We start from the raw sequence: 21,457 nt of genomic DNA on the forward strand, positions 1-21,457 counted from the left end.
ACTTCCTAACTCTACACAGCCGGGGGTAAACATTTTTCACATTTTTACATCCCACCACCCTCCCATAGGAAGGAGACGGGAATCCCCAGAGAGACTTCCCACGCGAGCTGTACAGATTGAAAAGAATATATTGCACCTTGAGCCATGTAAAAAATTGGTTTTAGGGCTCTCCGGGGAGGAGGCACTGAACCCATACACACTCAATAATCGAATTGAATCGAATACATACACAATAGAGTAGGACTCCTTCTTGAGGGTCCACTCACCTTGACAATCTGAGGAGGAGGCTCTGTACTCTGAAGGAGGCTCCCTCACATGGAAGGAGGAGTCCGAATAGGAGCTTGGTGAGGAGGAGCCCTGACCACCCCCCCAAAACAGATCCATCACATGGACCTGAACAGCACACGGAAGTCCTACCAACACGCAAATCTGGGGCCGGTGTCGTAAACATTGTCAGTTAGCCCCCATAGCACTAACAGACAAGTGGAGCCGCAAGCAAACAGTACTCACCCAACCTGAAACCCACCGCTTCTCACAACAGCGGCGCGTCCTACAGTTCAGCTGTGTCCTGAAAGGTTTCACCCCAACCAACACAGCAAGGAACTGCAGTTGAGAGGCATGCAGCGGCGTGCTCCCAATACGAAAACCGGTCGAGGCTTGATCACCATCTTCCAAACACTCCAGTGACGAAGACAATATCGCCGTATTTTCTCGAAAATAGTGAGAGAGAAAATAAAGATATGATGTCAACGTATCTCCTTGTTCTTCCTTTCCTCGTAAACATTGCTCTTCCAGCCAATATTTTTCTCCACGTCAAGTGGGCATATGAGCAACACGTTGCTTGTGATGAAATTTGAGAAGGAGATGAGTGTGTGGCACCACCCCTGCTTATATAGGTAAGCGGATGGGGGTGTGGCCAGATGAATGCTGGCATTTAAAGGTACATTTTGAAATGTATTCAGTGTATATATGCTGAAGCGAGATATATGCAATGAGACGCTGAGCGGGAGCTAGTGTGATACAGAACCATACTATTCTACTCCAAAAGCTGGTCAATTTCAACTTCTCCATAGAGTTCCTCAACCTCTTCAAATCATACCTTTCATTCCGTTCCCAACTTGTCAAAATTGAAAATCATAAATCTACTGCCATCTGTCTGTCAACTGGTGTCCCGCAGGGCTCTGTCTTGGGTCCAAATCCAATCCTGTTCAGCATGTACATTAACGATTTGCCTTCTGTGTGTGGCCAATGTGATGTACTGATGTATGCTGATGATACAGTGATCTTTACACACGGTAAAACCACAGAAGAGGTTGCAACTAAATTGTCCAATGTCATGGTGAATGTCACATCCTGGCTTAAGAACAGCTGTTTACAATTGAATGTCTCTAAGACTGTCTGTATGTTCTTCTCCAAGGGCCACAGAGAAGGTGCAGAGCAGGATATCTTCATCTCCGGTCAGAAATTACATGTAGTATCAGAATATAAGTACTTAGGATTACAAATAGAACCAAACCTTAGCTTAAAAAATCACATAAAAAAAGTCTGCAATAAGGTAAAGTTCAGCTTATCAAACTTCAGGTACATAAGAAACTTCCTTTCAACCGAGGCAGCAAAGCTATATTTTCATTCAATGGTTCTTTCCCACATCACATACTGTTTGATAACCTGGTCCAATTCACATTCCACCATTCTGAAACCACTTCAATCACTATACAAACAAGCAATAAAGATTCTAGACAAGAAACCATTCAGGTACCATCATTGTCACATTCATCAACCTCAAGTCTGCCTCAACCAGGAACACTAGAGGTGCGGCAAGGGGGGACTGTACAATCCCTTTCAAAAAAAGTGTATTTGGCCAGGCCGTCTTCTCATACAGAGCATCCCACCAATGGAACTCAATTCCTCAAACAATTAGAGTGTCCACATCATACCATTCATTCAAGTGCAGGGTTAGGGAATGGCTCATTGAAAACCAGAACTGTCAACACTGAGGTGGCTGTGTGTGTATGTGTGTGTGTGTGTGTGTGGATATGGTGCGTCTGTCTATGTCTGGGTCTCTTAATATGTCATGATGTGCTCTGTCCTTGTGTCCATGACTGTATTGTGACCTGTATCCCTACTATGTCTATGTGCCTTTGTTGTGTTTTTATTCTAATGTTATTTATCTTGATTTTATTCTGTTTTTATTGCTAACCCTTTTTTTACACATGATTTTAGCCTGTACCTTCTAGCAGGGGGACTGCCAATGGAAATTAGCCTTTTGGCTAAATTTACATCTGTAAAATGTTTTATTAATGTACACTGTCCCCCTTGAACAAATAAAGTAAACCTAAACCTAATGAATGAAGTTTGAATGAATGAATGAATGAAGTACATTTTTCGGTCTTGTTTACAGACAAATCAAACACACCCGTGTGGACTTACAAAAGGGAAAAAAAATCACAAATGTACATATTCAAGGCAAGCTTACACGCAAAATCCAAAATCAACGACCAAAAAAAAAGGAATAGGTGCACGTGCCTATTTTTGCCTATCCTTTACAAATTCTTAAAAACTAAATATATTTTAATATAAGAAAGAAAAACTTTTTTAAATATGCTGCAAGATATAATTTTTTGAAATAATCTTTGAATAATTTTTTGAAATATATAAAAAATAAAAAAGTAAATGTAGAGACCTACCTTGTCTTTCCATTTAGAAATGCTGCCACTGAAGCGATGCAGGGTCTTGGGCTTCCCCTGGAGCTCGGCCAGCGAGATGGAGAGTTTGCAGTGCGTGGCGTCCAGGAGGTCCAGCTTCAGGGTGCTCTGCGGCAGGCAGGGAGAGGGAGATGGTGGAGGAGGACTTCAGTGAGACCCATTTAACCCCTTCACTGCCACACGACAAATGGTTAACCCTTTCACTGCCACACCACAGAAGGTTAACCCTTTCACTGCCACACCACAGAAGGTTAACCGGTTTCACTACCACACTACGGAATGAAGGTTAACCCTTTACTATCACAGTGTGATACAGCTTTGTGATGAATACAGCTTTTTAAAAAGGTGCATAAGAAAAGTATTGCTTTTCCCTCCAAAAATATTATTGATCATTAAAAGGTTTTTGGCTGGTCCAAATTGAATGTTGCATCCTCCTCCATACTTCCCATTTCCCCACATGGAGTGCACCTGATTGGATAAATGACATATAAATGTTTTGACTCTTGTTTTTCTTTACTCTTTTGGTAGGTTGTCTTTCATATTAGCTATCATCTTTTTGAGGGGGACAAATTGACCTCTTAGTCTTAACCCTTTCACTGCTGCACTACCAAACGGTTAACCCTTTCACTGCGGTAATACACAGAAGGTTAACCCGTTCACTGCCACACTACAGAAGGTTAACCCTTTACTATCACACTACCGATGAAAATCCAGTGGTTGAATGATATCTATAGCACCTTTCAAAAATATATAATATATATATATATATATATTCGATAACCCAATACAATACACTGCTTTTGGCTTTTGGAAAACATCTTGCAGACAGACTGGAATAGGTGCAGATAGGAGGTCTTTCATTTCAGCCATCGATATATATTTAAGTAGAATAATATAACGTATTATTACATGGCGTTTTCACATTCGCCGAAATGCTTGCTTGTGATTGGTCAATAGCGCTCGTCAGAGGTCCGATATTACTCGATAACGGACCTCTGTGGAACAATAATGACCACTGTGCGCAGCTGTTCGCAATCAAGGCCACTGACACACTGCATCAGTGCAGCCAATCAGACACACCTGCTGCCGGCTGCACTGACAGCGGAGTGTGTGTGACGATGACAGCGGGAGCGACAGAACAGAACTGCGTCTGCATTTGATCTCGTCTTGTCGATGTAAAATGAATTAGGTATATTGTTAGTAAGTTAGCCATGTAATAAGCGGGATAATGTACAGCTATACTCACTGACGTTTAGAACACCTCGGCGCTGCGCCTCGGTATTTTAAACTCTGTCGGTCAATTATTTTGCGACAATGACCTCGTAGCTATACATTATCCCTTACATATACAGTATAATATAATAATAATAATAATAATAATAATAATAATAATAATAATAATAATAATAATAATAATAATAATAATAATAATAATAATAACATAACGTAATATACAGTACTTCGTCCAGCAACTGTTCCGTTTCCTCAAGGTTCTTCTTGTTGGAGAAGGATGGATTCTCAGAGTAGACCTTCACCAGTTTTTCAAGACCTAATGACAATATTGGAGACTATTTACACACAGAAGATGACTGGCCTTGGTTTTGGGCGTCCTCTGTGTGTCACTGAATAACCCACTCTACTGTATACAAGGCCTGACTGTACGCTACTACAGAACAATGTAAAGCCATCCTCTGTCACTGAATAACCCACTCTACTGTATACAAGGCCTGACTGTACGCTACTACAGAACAATGTAAAGCCGTCCTCTGTGTCACTGAATAACCCACTCTACTGTATACAAGGCCTTCGACACTGTCAATCACTCCATTCTGATTGACAAGCTAAAAGCAATCACAATAAACGGTACCCTATCCCCCCCCCCCCCCTCCCAGTGAGCTGTGGTGTTCCACAAGGAAGCATACTAGGACCGCTACTGTTCCTAATTTATGCAAATGACATGTCGTCAGCTTGTGACTGCAACTTGTTCCTGTTCGCGGACGACTCAGCCCTGCTGGTCTCTGACAAGAACAAGTTACAGGTTGAAAAAACCCTCAGCTCTGAACTCGGCAGAATCTGCACCTGGCTCACTGACAACAAACTATCATTACACATGGGCAAAACAGAGTCCATTCTCTTCCGTTCAAATAACAAACTCAGCAAGACCGACGGGCTTCTCAGTTACAGTGGGTGACAATATTGTCACAAGGAAAGATGAAATTACATACCTAGGTTCCATCCTAAAGGCAAATCTTTCCTGTGACAAAATGGCATCCAATGTAATAAAAAAAAAGTCAACCAACAAACTAGATTCTTGTACCGGATCTCCTCTCTGGTAAACAAGAACACCCTGAAGAATCTGGCAGGAGCACTCATTCAAGGGTACTACGACTATGCTTGCACCTCATGGTACCAAAGCACCTCAAAGGCGCTAAAAACAAAATTACAAACATCACAAAACAAACTGGTCAGACTACTGCTTGACCTTACTCCTAGAACCCACCTCACCCCTGCCCACTTTGACTACCTAGGATGGCTTAGAGTAGACGACAGAGTACAGCAACTTGCAATGGGCCTGGTCTACAAGATACACTACACGACTAAGGTACCCATGTACATGTCAAAATACTTCCCAAAGGTCAGTGAATACCACGACCACAACACCAGAGGGAGCTCCACAAATCATGTTAAACCCAGATTCGGCTCAAACAAGGGACTAAACACATTTCGCAATTATGCCACATCAATGTGGAACGCCCTACCCACAGCTGTAAAGGAATGTGAATCACTACCCACTTTTAAAACCACTCTCAAGGAGCACCTACGGGAGACTGCAATTTGAAACTGGCCCCTGTAAATGTCCTAACCCAACCCCCTCCAATGTACAGTAAATGTCCTAACCCAGTAATACACGAGACCCTCTTCTTGGGACCAAGTAAGGTTTCGTCGATAATCCAATGTACAGTTACCCCCCCCCCACCTACCCACCCACCCCCCACCTCCAATGTACAGTCGCCCCCCCCCCAATCAATCAATCAATCAGACTGTACGCTACTACAGAACAATGTAAAGCCGTCCTCTGTGTCACTGAATAATCCACTCTACTGTATACAAGGCCTGACTGTACGCTACTACAGAACAATGTAAAGCCGTCCTCATAATTCTATTGTTATTCTGTGTTCAGGCATCTAACAAGTACATTAATTGCCCACAGCCCTCACCGGTGAATCCTTTTTTGTTTTATTTTTTATATAAATAAATCCCATTTAGTTAATTTTCACATATCGGTGCCCACATTCAAATAATAAACGCTAATTTGTAAAATACTAAGCGTGTTATCAAGTGTGTAAGTCAGACAACATTATATACTGAACGTGTCTGCGTGGACAGCAGCTGTTTTTAGGTTTCACTTTCGGACAGTATTACTTTATTATTTTTAAATTGGAACCTAATGTCAACTCTGTCCAACAGATGGATACTAGTGATTGAAAATGAATTAAAAACAGACGTAGACGGACAGACACAGTGGATCAATGTAGCCGCATAACGCTAAAGATCAAAGTGAGCGCTCTACAGATATTGGTCTCATTCACCAATGACTTACGACAAAAAGGCCTTTCTCTTAGGGCCATTTGAGACCTTTTCGGGCCGACTTTGGGATTCACCAACCGTCCCAATAAAACATATATAATTAATATTATATTATAATATATTGTCTATATTCATGTCTTGCCCGAAAAGGTCTCAAATGGCCCTAAGAGAAAGCCCTTTTTGTCATAAGTCCGTTGGTGAATGAGACCCATTGAGCATCATGTTGTCATGGGAAATTCCACATCACCGCGGCAACCCTAGTCCAGAGTAACGTTACGTGAGTAAGTTACCTTCGCAGTCTTTCCTTGTCTTCGCCAAGCCGCCTTCCAGTCGCTGCAGTTTGATTTTGATGGCATCGCTTCTTCTGTCTTTTCCCATCAGTGACTTGCTTTCCTCCTCCTGATGGACATAGAATATTATCAACCACTTCAGACAACATGACAGAATCGCACCCACAAATGGCAAAATGAAACATCACTTTTTTCATTATTCATAAACTTTAACTTTATTTCCCAGCACAGTGGCTGGTCTAAAAAGTATGCGCCAAGTTTTCTATATCGCCAAACAAATGGGTTTTTATTTTTGGACAGAGAAGTACTATAGAAGTGTTACTGCTTTACCTGCACAAGTGCTTGGAAGAGTTGTCAAACTTACCAGCTACAGCCAAATATGTACTAGAATTAGACTTAACTTTTTTACTTTATTTGTTTATTTAGACGAGACAGAGCATATGAATGGACACTACAAATAAATGCAGTGTAAATACACCGGATTTAGCAAAGATGCTAGTTTTCATCCGCAGTCCCCGCACACAAAACATAAAAACGAAACAGACAGGCAGTGAAGCATAATCATACTACGAGACAAAGCATACAAACATACAAGAAACAAAGTACAAGGTATAAAGTGCATCTATATGGTTTAGCAGCATTTTTAGAGGGCAATACAGAATTATATTAATTAAAGTGCTTTCAAGTAATATAGGATTCGTTGTCAAGGTGCACTATTAGACTATACTCACAGGTTTGGTTGTTGAGTAACTATTATTTTTATTGAACAGGATGGAAATTAATATGATACTTGTGGCTAGTGTTCATTTCTCAACCAGATCCAGCAATTGTTTACATATAATGGTTATAGCGCAGCCGCTCTCCACAGTATATGGTAGTCTTTACAAAATGCAACTATTGCATCACTCTTGCTTTCGACCATTAACTGTTTTTGTTTTGTTCTGTTTTTGTTGTTTACACTGTAAATCGCCTTTGAGCACCGTAAAAGCGCTATATAAATTGAATTTATTATTATTATTATTATAATAATCCAGGACTCCCTTGGTGTCGAAACGGTACAATAAAACGTGGGTTAAAGGCCCTGTGATCATAAATCACTGAAGTGATTTGGCCAGGTCTTGCTCGAAAAAGAGATCTTTGATCTCAAGTGACTACCTGGTAAAATAAAGGTTAAATAAAAAATTTAAAAATTGAATGCATAATACTTCACGTTTTGATTTGTGGTTTGAGCTACAGATCAGTATCAGTGATGATTGTGCCGTAAACAAAGAGGCCTATTGGGACGTGGGATCCTAATGTGAAGAACTGTATGATTTTATGTTCTTTGCCAGGGGCGACAGTGGCTCGGGAGGTAGAGAGCAGCCGTCTGGTAATCCGGAGGTTCCCGGTTCGATTCCTGCTCCTCCCGGGGCAGTGTGTCGAAGTGTCCTTGAGCAAGACACTTAACCCCTAATTGCTCCCGATAAGCAGGTTGGCAGCACCTTGCACGGTCGCACTCCGCCGTCAGTGTGTGAATGTGTGAGTGAATGGGTAAAATGTGAGGAACAAAATTGTAAAGCGCTTTGGATAAAAGAGATGTATAAGGAGCTAGAAGGCTTCCGGTATGAGAGCAGACGGATAACACACGTGCGATAGAGCTTCTGGTCAAATGAGCGAAAAAACGGATAAAAAACGACCCGAAAAGTAATTAAAAATGAAAATGCACACGAGAAGTAAGGAAGAGACAACGATTGTGAAGGAAAGAGAAATGGAGAACACACGAGAAGAAGAGAATTTGAAGAAACAGAGTCCCCGAAGCGAAGCCGAGAAAAGACAGGCGAAAGAAGGGGGAGGTCCCGCTGAGGCAGACACGGGAATGCCAGGATGGGCCGTGGTCATGCAGGCCGGGATACTGGAGAACATAACAGCGGCGATAAAACTGAACACGGACACGATAAGGAATGATATTGGGAAGCTACGGGAGGAATTGAGGAAGGAACAGGAGGACTTCAGAGGTGAAATGAATACAGAACTCAAAAGGGTGGAGGAGAAGATGGCGGAACAGGACAGAAACGTGACCGAGTTACAGACTAGGACGGCACAAGCGGAGGAATGGAACACGGAGATACACGAGGTATTAACATGTGCGATACAGAAACAAGAACAGATGGAGACAAAGATGTCGGACATGGAGGGGAGGTCACGGAGAAACAACATCAGAATATGGGGATTGAAAGAAGGAGTCGAAGGGGAATCGGTGACCCATTATGTAGAAAAGCTTATCAAGGAGCAATTGAAGGAGACGGGACTGGAAAAAATGGAGATTCAGAGGGCCCACAGGGCGTTGGCTCCGAGACCGAAACCGGACAGACCTCCGAGAGCGGTGATTATTAACTTTCTGAGATTTGAGATTAAGGAATTGATACTCAGAACCGCGTGGACCAAGAAGATTGAAATCGAAGGGAAAAGACTGTCGTTTGATCACGATTACTCGACAGCGGTAGCAATAACACGCAGGTCCTACGCGGGACTGAAGAAAACTCTGAAAGAAAACGGAATGAGATTCCAGTCACCCATGACCTCGCTAAGGATTCACTGGGAGGAAAGGACGGTGACGTATGCGACGGCACGAGAAGCGGCGCAGGAGATGAGACGACGGGGGATGCAGATGACGGAGGACGGAGAAGGACGGAGACAGGAGGACCAGACACGGAGCCTGCAGCAGAGATTGGAGGGGGCACGCAGATGGACCAGAGCAGGAGACCGAAACCAGGGAGAGGAGGGAGGAGAGAGGAGAAGGCCGAGGTGAAACGTGACAGAACGAGGACGGAGACGGATGAGGAGGCCAGAGACGGAGAGGAGGCGGGAGGAGGCGAACGGATGAGTACACGCACAAGAGATTGAAAAAACTATTCAAATAGAGACAAAATATAGAAACTGAAATAACATATGCATAAACACACATTCCCAGGTAGAGGCAGGATATAGAAATGAACATAACGTATACATGGACACATAATACACAAGCTGATGGAGGAAATAAATGGAAATATAACTAGGTTTGATAGGAGAGACACAGAACATACTGAAACAAATACATAGACACACGCTGTGAGTAACACAGTTGGGAGGGATTAAGGGGATAAATGGACATCACATAGAAAATAGAGGGGAGGAAAAGAAAGTAAAAAGGGGTACACAGGAGACACCGCACACGGGTATGGAAGGAAGGAGGGACATTGAAACATATGAGTCACATTGAGAGGGACCAGGAAAAGAGGGTCTTTGGTCAGAAGGAAGGACAGAGCGCTTTTGACCAGGAGCTCGACAGCAAAAAAAAAAACAGTAAGAAAGCTGGACAAATATGACGAGCGATTGGGGGTAAGGGTTTCAAACCCCCAAGCCGTCAGGAGGGGGCCTCTCGCTAGGAGAGCAATTACCCCTCACCCACCAGCAGGGGACAGGGGGGGACACAGGGACCCCCCGAACGCCTTGGGAGCACTTTATGTAAAGTTTATGTTTTTTATTTATATTAATCATTATATGTATTCGGTGAAGAGAGCGGAGGCTCCAACCGGAGGGGGGAATGAGTGTGACATGGGGGGGGACTGACAGACGAAAGAAGAAGAAAGATGACAATGGTTAAAGGTATAAAAATTATGTCGTTAAACGTTAATGGAATGAATAATGCGATAAAGAGGGGCAAAGTGATGTTGAAATGTAAAAAAAGTGAGATGGAAGTGATTTTTCTGCAGGAGACACATTTGGTAGCACAGGATCATGAGAAACTGAAGAGATTTGGATATGAAAATGCATACTATAGTTCCTTTAAACAAAACCCGAGGAGAGGAGTAATCACGTTAATCAAAAACACAGTCAAATTTGAATTGATCAAGGAAGTAAGAGACAAGGAGGGAAGGTTTGTTCTGGTGAAGGGGAAAATGGAGGGCCAAATGGTTACGTTAGTGAATGTTTATGCACCCCCAGAGAGTGAGAGGGATTTATATGAGACCATTTTTGATATGATAGTGATGGAACTAGAAGGGATATTGATATGCACGGGAGATTTTAACGTAGTACTGAATCACGACCTAGACACCACGAGTACTAGAAAAGGACGAGCACCCATCAGTAGATATATGAATATTCAGATGACGGAAATGGGAATTACAGACGTTTGGAGGGGGATGCACGCCATGGACAGGGAATACACACATTACTCACACCCACATGTGACATATGCGAGAATAGACTACTTTTTGATGACGACGGGGGACAGTTACAGGGCACGGGAGAGCAGTATAGGAGTGGCGGACATATCGGATCACAGTGCCATATATCTGACAGTAGATCTAGAAGGAAGACGGAGGAACACGATTTGGAGACTAAATGTAGGAATATTAAATAACAAGGGGGTGGTGAGTCAGATCAAGGAGGAGATAGCCAGATATAAGGAAGAAAATGACAACGGGGCGGTAGACCCGAACATTCTATGGGACACACTGAAGGTGGTGATAAGGGGGAAATTGATGGAAAAAACAGCAATGCTGAAGAAGGCCAGAACGGAGACATATCACAATCTGATAGGGAAGCTGAAGAAGCTAGAGGGGAGACACCAGATATCAAAAGAACAGGAAACGCTCGGAGAAATCAAAGAAGTAAAGGCCAGGATAAATAGGGAATTATTGACGGAAATAGAAAAGAAAGCGAGGTTCATGAAACAAACGTACTATGAAGGGGGACCAAAAGCGACCAGACTGTTGGCTAGGAGAATTAGGACGCAACAGAAGTTGAACACGATACACACAATAAGGGATACAAAGACTAATGAAATATTGAGGGACCCAGCTGAAATAGAGAGGACATTTAGAGAATACTATGAGAAATTATACACACAGCCAAAAGCAGCGGGAGAAGAGGAAATAGAAACATATCTGGAGAAGCTAGAGTTACCATCGATAGGGAAAGAACAGAATGAAGAATTAAATAAAATAATTACGGAACAAGAACTGGAAGAGGCAATTAGTAGAGCTAAAAACAACAAGTCTCCGGGGAGCGACGGATTCCCATCGGAATTCTATAAGACATTTAGAACTGAATTAGCACCCATGTTAGGGGCGGCGTTCAGACACACGATGGAAGAGGGTAAAATGCCCCCCCCCCCCCGTGGAAGGAAGCCATAATCACCACGATACCGAAGGAAGGGAAGGATAGGGAATTATGTAGTAGTTTCAGACCTGTGTCCATACTTAACGTGGATTACAAGATGTATACATCGATAATATCAAAGAGATTTGAGACGTTTATGCCAGACATTATAGATGAAGATCAAACTGGATTTATTAAAGGGAGACAGACACAGGACAACGTGAGAAAGACATTACACATAGTAGAGGAGATACAAAAACAAGGGGGTAGCGCGGTACTGATTAGCCTACAGTAGATGCAGAAAAAGCATTCGACAGTGTGAGCTGGACATTTTTATATAAAACATTGATGAGGTTCGGACTGAACGGGAGGGCGATGAAGATGATCAAGGCGCTATATCAAGAACCGACAGCGAGGGTTAAGGTGAATGGCAGCTTGACGGATAGAATCAGATTAGAGAGGGCTACCAGACAGGGATGTTGTCTCTCACCGACGCTCTTCGCCGTTTTCATAGAACCACTGGCACAACTGATCAGACAGACCGAGGACATCAAGGGAGTAAGGATAAAGGGAACGGAATATAAACTAGGCCTATTTGCAGATGACGTGATAGTATACATGAGGCAACCAGACAAGAGCTTCCCGGCACTGATGGATCTACTGAAGGAATATGGCCACTACTCAGGATACAAACTAAACGTGACAAAGACACAGACCTTAGCATGGAACTATACCCCAACGACGGAAATTAGAGAACAGTACGGGATAAGATGGGACATGGACAAGATTAAATACTTAGGGGTGAACATCACGAGAGGGGTGGAGAAACTGTTTGAGGCGAACTATACACAGATAAATCAGAACATCAAGAGAGACTTAGAGAGATGGACAGTAATGCCCTTGGACTTCAATTCAAGAATAGAGGTCATTAAAATGAACATACTATCAAGGTTACTGTACCTATTCCAGTCACTACCGATACAAATACCACAGAATCAATTCAGGGAGTGGGACAGACTGATATCGAGGTTCATATGGGCGGGGAGAAGACCACAGGTCAGATATAAAACACTACAACTACCAAAGGAAGAGGGAGGGATGGCAGTACCCAGCCTACAAGATTATTACTATGCAGCACAACTGAGAGCAGTGACGTGCTGGTGTAACGACAGATATGAGGCAAGATGGAAAGACATTGAAAAAAAGGGGAGGGATACAAGGTACAAGCTCTGGTGGGAGATAGGGAACTATTTAAAGAGAAAGAGGGACTATTAGATCCAATCACCAAATGCACCTTGAACATATGGAACAGAGTAGTAAAAACACACAAATTGGAGAAGCAGTCAGGGGTCCTGAGATGGGTAGCACATGACAAGAGATTCAAACCAGGGAGGTTAGACCATGGATTCAGAAGGTGGGAGAGGGGGGGGGGGGGGAAACAGCGATATGCAAAATGATAGAGAAGGGGGAAATGCAAACACTACAAAAATTAAAGGAGAAATTTGGACTAGAAAACAAGGACCACTTCAGATATCTACAGATTAGAGATTACTATAATAGAGAAATAAGAGGGGACAAGGAAGAAGAACAGAATGGAATAATTAGGATGATAGTAAGGGCATACGAAGGAGGGAAAGGAAGGGTAATATCAGCACTGTACCGGGCTATAATGACCAGCAAGGGACACACGACCGATTATATATAGGAGAAATGGGAGAGAGAACTAGAGATAGGAATAACAGGGAAGGAATGGGGGAACATATGCGAGGTGCAACATTCAACAACAGGATCGAGGATATGGAAAGAATTTGGATGGAAAAACATAATCAGATTCTTTATAACCCCAGAGCTGAAGGGAAAATATGCACCTACACAAAGAGCATGCTGGAGGATGTGTGGGAAGGAGGGGGCAAATCACACGCACATATTCTGGGGATGTCAGAAGCTGAAGGGGTATTGGGAGGAGATAGGGGAAGCAATGATCAGAATATTAGGATACGGGTTACCACAAACAGGACTGGTGCTTTACTTAGGAGACCTGACACACGAGGGAATACAAGGGGGGGACAAATATTTAATAAAGATAATGTTGATAGCGGCCAGAAAAGCAATAACGAGACTGTGGTACAAGGAAGACCCACCGACAATAGCACAATGGGTAGGAATAGTGGAAGAAATACAGGATATGGAGAGGATAACACACATGCTGAGGTTACAGGAAGAGAAATTTGGGGAAAGATGGGGAAAGTGGGAGGATTATAAAGGGAACGAAATCGAGGAAGAACCAAATGCAACACAAGAGGGCGAAGGGTAAAGGAGGAAAGAAGTTCAAGGAGGGTCTCTGAACCCATGTCACACAACTATGCTGTAGTTAGCATTTTCTAATTTTTTGGGGGTATTACAACTGCTTTATGTTTTTATACTTTATTATTTATGTCTGTTTAACGGTGTGATATTAATATTCAGGGATGATGTGGTTTGTGTATGGGTGAATCAAAAGGCATAGTGAAAGTTAATAAAAAAAAAATAATAATAAAAAGGACGAAGGATAAGGGAAGAAAGAAGCTCAAGGAGGGTCTCTGGACCCAGATCACACATACATGCCTTAGTCAGTATTTATCATCTTTGAGTAGGAATTACTTGTTTATGCCTGTTTAAGGGAGATACACAATCAGCCTTTGTATTAAGTACCTGCAAAACAACTGTAGGGGAACCAGACAACTAACCATGATACCCATGTAAATATTTATGTGCACTGTTTTTTCTTTTTGTTTTTATTGTGATGTTAGTTTCTTTTCTTTTTTTTTGTAAGTGCTGTTTGTCTAAAACTGTTAATAAAAATGTAAGTTTAAAAAAAAAAAATAGATGTATAAATGCAGTCATTTACCATTTGTCTATTTTGCTGCCGTCTATTCTATTTTAGGCTTATTTTATGTCTGTACCTTTTTGTAAATTCTGTGCTAATTTGTATGCCAATTCTGTATTTTTTACTGCTGTGAAGCACCTTGAGCTGCAATCTATACAAATAACGTTTATTATTATTATTATTATTATTATTATTATTATTATTATTATTATTATTATTATTATTATTATTATTATTATTATTATTATTATTATTATTATTATTATTATTATTATTATTATTATTATTATTATTATTATTATTAATAATAATAGAATAGAATAGAATAGAAATACTTTAATCATCCCGAGGGAAATTTGACACTACAAAATCGCTCACAGTAAACATTTAGACAGAACAAGGTCACTGTAATAATACTTGAGATTAAAAATAAATAATAATAATAATAATAATAATAATAATAATAATAATAATAATAATAATAATAATAATAATAATAATAATAATAATAATAATAATAATAATAATAATAATAATAATAATAATAATAATAATAATAATAATAATAATAATAATAATAATAATAATAATAATAATAATAATAATAATAATAATAAATAAATAGCCAGCTTACGAAATAGTCGAGCATCAGAAACTCTGCCTTGTTGTGGTCGTCTGTGATGCTGGTCTCCTGCACCAGGGCCTGGATGTCCTGCTCTATGTTCACCCTCTGCACGGCCTGTTCTATCTGTCTCTGGCTCTGGGGATGTAACAGAACACATGTGGATGAACCATCACACCTACTGAGGCGAGGCTCCAAAAAATGCTCTTTGTTTTTGGCAGTTGACCCCATTTTCACCTTCATTAGTACAACCAAAAGAAGTTTGGCATCCAACCAGAGTGCAAATGTAACGTTAAAGTGCAACAGTAATATACAATGTACAGGTGATTAACTCCGGTATATACATTAGTACTACTGAGTAATAGTGCTAATCAGATGTATATGTACAGAGTTGTAGTATTAATATGTACAGTGATACAGGTATAAAGACACTATGGTAGTCAGTCATAGCGTAACTAGTAAGAGTAGGATATATGTATTAGATATATATAGTATCTACAGATATGTAAAAAGGATTATTATGCAGAAGAAATATATATATATATAAGGTATATACTGCATTATTGTACATTAACTATCATACAGAGTTATATGAGTTATATGCAGGTGTATAAATATATAGAGGGATTATATGCAGGTATATTCAAACAGATATGGATATATATACGTGAATATAAATAAATATTGCATTGATTTTCTCTTCATTATTCATTAGGTGGGTCTAAGATGAGTAATAAACGCTGGTCTGTAGCAGTGAGCGGCTCAGGGTCTGAATACAGGCTGCTACACCCTCCGTGTTGAAAACCCTTTGATCTTCGTCCCCTAGAGCAGTGGTTCCCAAAGTCGGGGCCGCGAGATGATTTAAAAATAAAAATAAAAATAAAAAAATAATATATATATATATATATTTTTTTGTCATGCCACTGAACTTAGCAGCAGGCCAGGACAGTGTTTCTAGTTGTATTCTAAAATTCTATTCTATTGTATTCTAAAATGTGACTATATGGTTTTATATTAACTTAATAAATAAACAAAAACGAAAAATCTACTTATTTCAACGAACATTTCAAACTAAATAACAGATTATGCACATAAAACGCTGAAAACAACCGAAGCAACAATAGTATTTTAATGAGGCTATTATTATTATCATTATTATTTTGCAACAAGTTAGCCCTCTCATAAATAGCACATATAAATGAATAACTAACTTGAACTAACTTAATAGGATTGAAGTGATATTTGGCTTAAAAAATCGGTCACCTGGCAAAAAAAAAAACCTGACGATGTGCATTGGGCCGCGGCTCTCTGACGCCTTATTTTCTGGGTCCCGGCCTGAAAAGTTTGGGAACCCCTGCCCTAGAGAGTATGAAACTCTGTAAACACTGTCAGCAGGACCGTTTCTAGCTTTTTGGGGGCCCTAAGCGAAATGTTGTTTGGGGGCCCCTATTTTGTGAAACTATGGTGGGGGGATTCCAAACCCTTTAAGGTGGGCATGCATTTAACATTTAAATGCATCAATCTGGTGCACTTTAACTCTTTCTCTGCCACGCTGGGAACGGGATATGGCTATGTGCTGCCACGCATTAAACCAATGGAGTCGGGCTATAACTATATTCTATATTATAGCTATGGATGCAATACTATGGCCCATTTGACATTGAGTATCTATCGTTCAAGATGTGAAAAAGAAAAAAAAATTCCATCCATACATTCCCGTTTTATACCGTGGTGAATATGAGTATAGTTGTATGGTTTTAGAGCGGTTTAGGGTAATTCCTGGGAGGCTAGTAATAGCCCGCTACGTGTATTATACTTTTTGTCCCTACACACGCTACACTTAAAAATTCAAATGCATATGATCGGTATTATGTTCCATCATGAATGCATAAAAGGGGGTGGTTGTTTCTGATTAATTGATTGTCAATAACGGCATTCGTTAGTACAACAACATACGCTGATCAGGGCGATGGCTATGAAAACAAGGCACAATCAAGCTGAAATTGACGTTAAATTGCTCTTACCTGTGGCCGGTGAGATTCCAAAAAGAATATTCCAATTATTTGATTGCCATCTGGTATGTCCATTTGGCCCACGACATAACCCACCACAGCATAATTAATCGGGGGTCCCGAAAACGATTCAATGCGATCGGGTGAAGCCCTAGGTTCACATTACTAGGAAAGTCAGCCCGGACCAATATAATCGACGCACAGCCCAATACAGAGAGTTTCAAAGGAAATGGAATATCGGCCGCATTCCACCAGGCGGGGGTATTGGACTTTTGCGATCTCAGACTCATGCCCTATGGTAACACCAAGGTCCCTGGATGAATAATGAATGGAAATAGCGAATAAAAGAAATAACGGTCAAATAACGAGTATACTCGTTGTTGGCGTTCAACGATTGGTTGCCAATAATGAGTATACTTGTCGATGGCGGGGAATGAGTTAAGAGGAAAAGAGGCTAGATCCGTGAAAAAAATTTATATCTTTTTTTTTCAAACATCTCAAGTTGACCCCAACAATACAGAAAATGATAATAAATAGGAAACACTGGGAAGAGGTGTCTCACATGGACGAAGTGTCCGAAGCTGGACAGGTTGAGCTGGTATCTGGTCAGGATGTTGTACAGGATCTCTATCCTCTGTTTCTCCAGCTCCTGGATGATCTGAAACAAGACATTTATTATTATTTATTATTATTGTTATTATTATTATTTATTTATATTTATTACAAACTGCTTTCAATGCTATATTTTGTATATAAAGTACTGATATGGTTTTTCAATTTCTGGGACACAAGGCAGATTAATATAATGTAATAATGTTTTATTATTATTTATTACTTAATTTAATATTTAATATTTTTTTTAACTTTTGTCCCTAATGCTGTATATCCTTTTTTGTTGTATTTTCTTGATAATATCCAATATAGAAAATCTTCTGTTGAGAAAATAAATGACGCTTCTACATAACTGTTCCTCAGACAAGGGTCATTAAAAAAGTCAACATGCATTCAATAGTGATGTATACACTGTATATATACATTTATATATATATATATATATATATATATATATCCATATCTGTCTGAATATACCTGCATATAATCCTTCTATTTACCTACTTATACACCTGCATATAACCCATATACAGTAACTGTATGATAGCATGTACAATAATATATATATACATTTATTTATCCTTACCATATACAGTATATCTACATCTATCTGTACATACCTGCATATAATCCTGTTTCTACATATCTGTAGAAGATACTATATCTATATCTGTACATATCCCTTACCTACTCTTACTAGTTACACTGCTGGCCAGTACGACTTACTACCATAGTGTCTTTATACATATTAATACTACAACTCGGTTTATACATAAATCTGTAGATACTAGATATATATCTGTACATATCCCTTACCTACTCTTACTAGTTATGCTGTTGGCCAGTATGACTTACTACCATAGTGTCTTTATACCTGTATCACTGTACATATTAATACTATATCTATATCTGTACATATCACTTACCTACTCTTACTAGTTACACTGCTGGCCAGTACGACTTACTACCATAGTGTCTTTATACCTGTATCACTGTACATATTAATACTACATAGTACATACATCTGATTACACTATTACTATTACTCAGTAGTACTAATTTATATTATTGTATACCCAGTTTAATCATCACATATTACTATTGCGCTTTATTGTTACATTTGCACTCTGGTTGGATGCCAAACTTCTTTTGGTTGTACTGTACTTGTGCTGCATGATGATGACAATTAGGGATGTCCGATATTATCGGCCTACCGATATTATCGGCCGATATCGGCATTAAAATGTCATATCGGAAAATATCGGTATCGGTTTAAAAAAAAAAATTACATTTCTATAACCTTTATAATAATATAATAATGCAGGACCTGTTGCAGAGGTCTTTATTCGGCATGCAACGACACTCAATGTGTTTAGTGGTACACACAGCGGTTAGTTTAGCACACACACCGGAACACACACGCATGCATTGTCTCTTTAGGATCACCGATGCGATTCGTCTCTGCGATTAACCCATCCCGTCGTCCTTCCCCCCCAAGGGCAGCCGGGAGCAGACAGGTGTCAACGTGAGCCGCGCCAGAGGACCAATCCAAGTGCTCCTGTCCGTTTTCGTCAAGGATGCCACAGCGTTAGCGATCTGTTGTTGTGCATGTTTTTCCATTGGGTTTATCCTATCGGGGGGGAAACCCTTGCGAGCACAGGGAGAACATGCAAACTCCACACAGAAAGGCCTGGGAGATACCCCACCTGGGTACCTGGCATCATGGAAACCTGGTCCTCAAGCGGGAATCTAACCCTGGACCTTCTTGCTGTGAGGCGACAGTGTTAACCACTACACCACCGTGCCGCATTTTATTTATTTATTATTTACCCAGGCAAGCAAGTAAGAACAAATTCTGATTTTATTTATTGTCAAAAGTATGCATAATGTTGTGTTAATTCCACAACAAGAGATATGTAATGTTAATTACCTGAAATTATAAAAAAAAAAAATTGGGGGGAAACCCTGCATATATCGGTATCGGTTGATCATATCGGTATCGGAAATTAAGAGTTGGACAATATCGGTATATCGGTATCAGTAAAAAAGCCAATATCGAGCATCCCTAATGACAATACATTGCAATGTAATGTGATCCACACCTGGTAGCAGTTCTTCAGTGTGTTCTCCCACTTGAGTCTGATCTGATGTCCGTCCATGTTGACACTGAAGTATTCCTCATCCGCTCGTATCTGAGCCTCCGCAGACTTGGTGAGCCGGTTGAGCATCTGTTGGTCACAGAAACAAGTCACAGACACTTTACTTTGACTGTTGTACGGTCTGTGACATTTAGAATTGGGATTTTTTTTTGGGGGGGGGGGGGTGTTTAGCGTGGAATAGCGCACAAACTAAAGTATGTAGAAATTAAATGGTTTGTCAGTGTTGGACTATAAACAATGCCTGTCAAATGAGCCATACTATTGTCTCCATATCTATCATACAGAACACATGATGGGTCCGCAAACATTGCGAAAATGGTCAATAATGTTGGCGCCATTGAGTAGAGGTGGGAAAAACAGCGTGGCGGTCAATGAGTTAAGAGGGTAATGAATTCATCATTTATCAAATTTAGCGGGTCCAACATGTATGTTGTTGTTTACATGTTGTAGGCATGTATCCCCTCCGCGTCATTACTTTTACCAAACGGTTCGTGCGTTTTGCAAATCTGATTGGCCACTGACGTTTCTGGTCATGTGACATGTGCGCCCAATCGTGTGACGGCAAGTTCTTTGGACGGTTAAGCTTAGGCGCTCTTTCAAAGTTGGTTAAGGTTAGAGTTTGTCTTAAAGCAGGGCGATAGAAAGCCAGCCCTGATTCCAATCTCTAACCATAACCAACTGCGAAAGGGCTAAGCTTAACCAGTGATAAACTAGGCGTTAGGTTGTTTGCAGGCTGTTCGACGCGGAAATGGGCTAAGACACTGCTCGTCGCACGATTGGGCGTCCATGTCACATGACCAGAAACGTGCGTGGCCAATCAGATTAGCAAAACGCACGAACCGTTTGGTAAAGAAATAGACGCATCCCCTCCCTACTTCCCCACGTGGAATTCACCTGATTGGATAAATGACATGCTGGTGCTCTCGTGCGACATCTAGTGGCTGAATGTTATCTATAGCATCTTTAAAGGGAACATATTTTCAACAATTCTATACAACATCTGTAGAGCAGGGGTGGCTCTGATTGATAGGTCTGGGGAAGTTGTTTAGACAGCCTTGTGTGACGACGTCACAGCAGATCATATGAGATTTATTCGCAAAGGGATCAGACAGAACAGCTGATCAGACACGTGAGACTATCTTTTACGCAAGGCCGCCTCAGGTGAGCATAAAACCCTCATCTGTGATAACGAGGAGGTTTTCATTCGAATTCTTTGTTTATTTTACGTTAGATCCGTTTCATCTCGGTTGTCTTTTTCTGTCCAACACTGCTTGTTGTTTTGTTTTCTCAGCATTTCATCTGCGTGAGTCTGATGTTTTCTTTTGATACCGGTGTATGTTGACACTTTGAAATGAGGGGGAGAGAGAAAACACATGTTTTATTAAATGTTTGCTGCTTCCACCCAGCTTTTCTGATTTGATTCTTGATAAATACTTGGATGTAAACTAGACTCCAGCGTCACAGGTGAGAAGCGAA

The 21,457-nt window shown here is 40.6% G+C and overlaps 1 protein-coding gene across 1 annotated transcript in view; it reads right to left on the reverse strand.

Moving 5' to 3' along the window:
* Nucleotides 1-21,457, reverse strand: part of nostrin (nitric oxide synthase trafficking) — a 57,989-nt gene that overhangs the window by 9,936 nt on the left and 26,596 nt on the right. Inside the window, exons 8-13 of the mRNA XM_084314362.1 lie at nucleotides 19,925-20,050; nucleotides 17,773-17,868; nucleotides 15,211-15,336; nucleotides 6,584-6,692; nucleotides 4,166-4,254; nucleotides 2,688-2,813 (exon numbers count right to left, since the gene is read on the reverse strand). Coding sequence (XP_084170488.1) covers nucleotides 2,688-2,813; nucleotides 4,166-4,254; nucleotides 6,584-6,692; nucleotides 15,211-15,336; nucleotides 17,773-17,868; nucleotides 19,925-20,050 — 672 coding nt within the window. The remainder of the gene's footprint in view (nucleotides 1-2,687; nucleotides 2,814-4,165; nucleotides 4,255-6,583; nucleotides 6,693-15,210; nucleotides 15,337-17,772; nucleotides 17,869-19,924; nucleotides 20,051-21,457) is intronic.

Source organism: Notolepis coatsorum (genome assembly GCF_963971535.1).
Source record: "Notolepis coatsorum genome assembly, chromosome: 5".
NCBI classification, from domain to species: Eukaryota; Metazoa; Chordata; class Actinopteri; order Aulopiformes; family Paralepididae; genus Notolepis; species Notolepis coatsorum.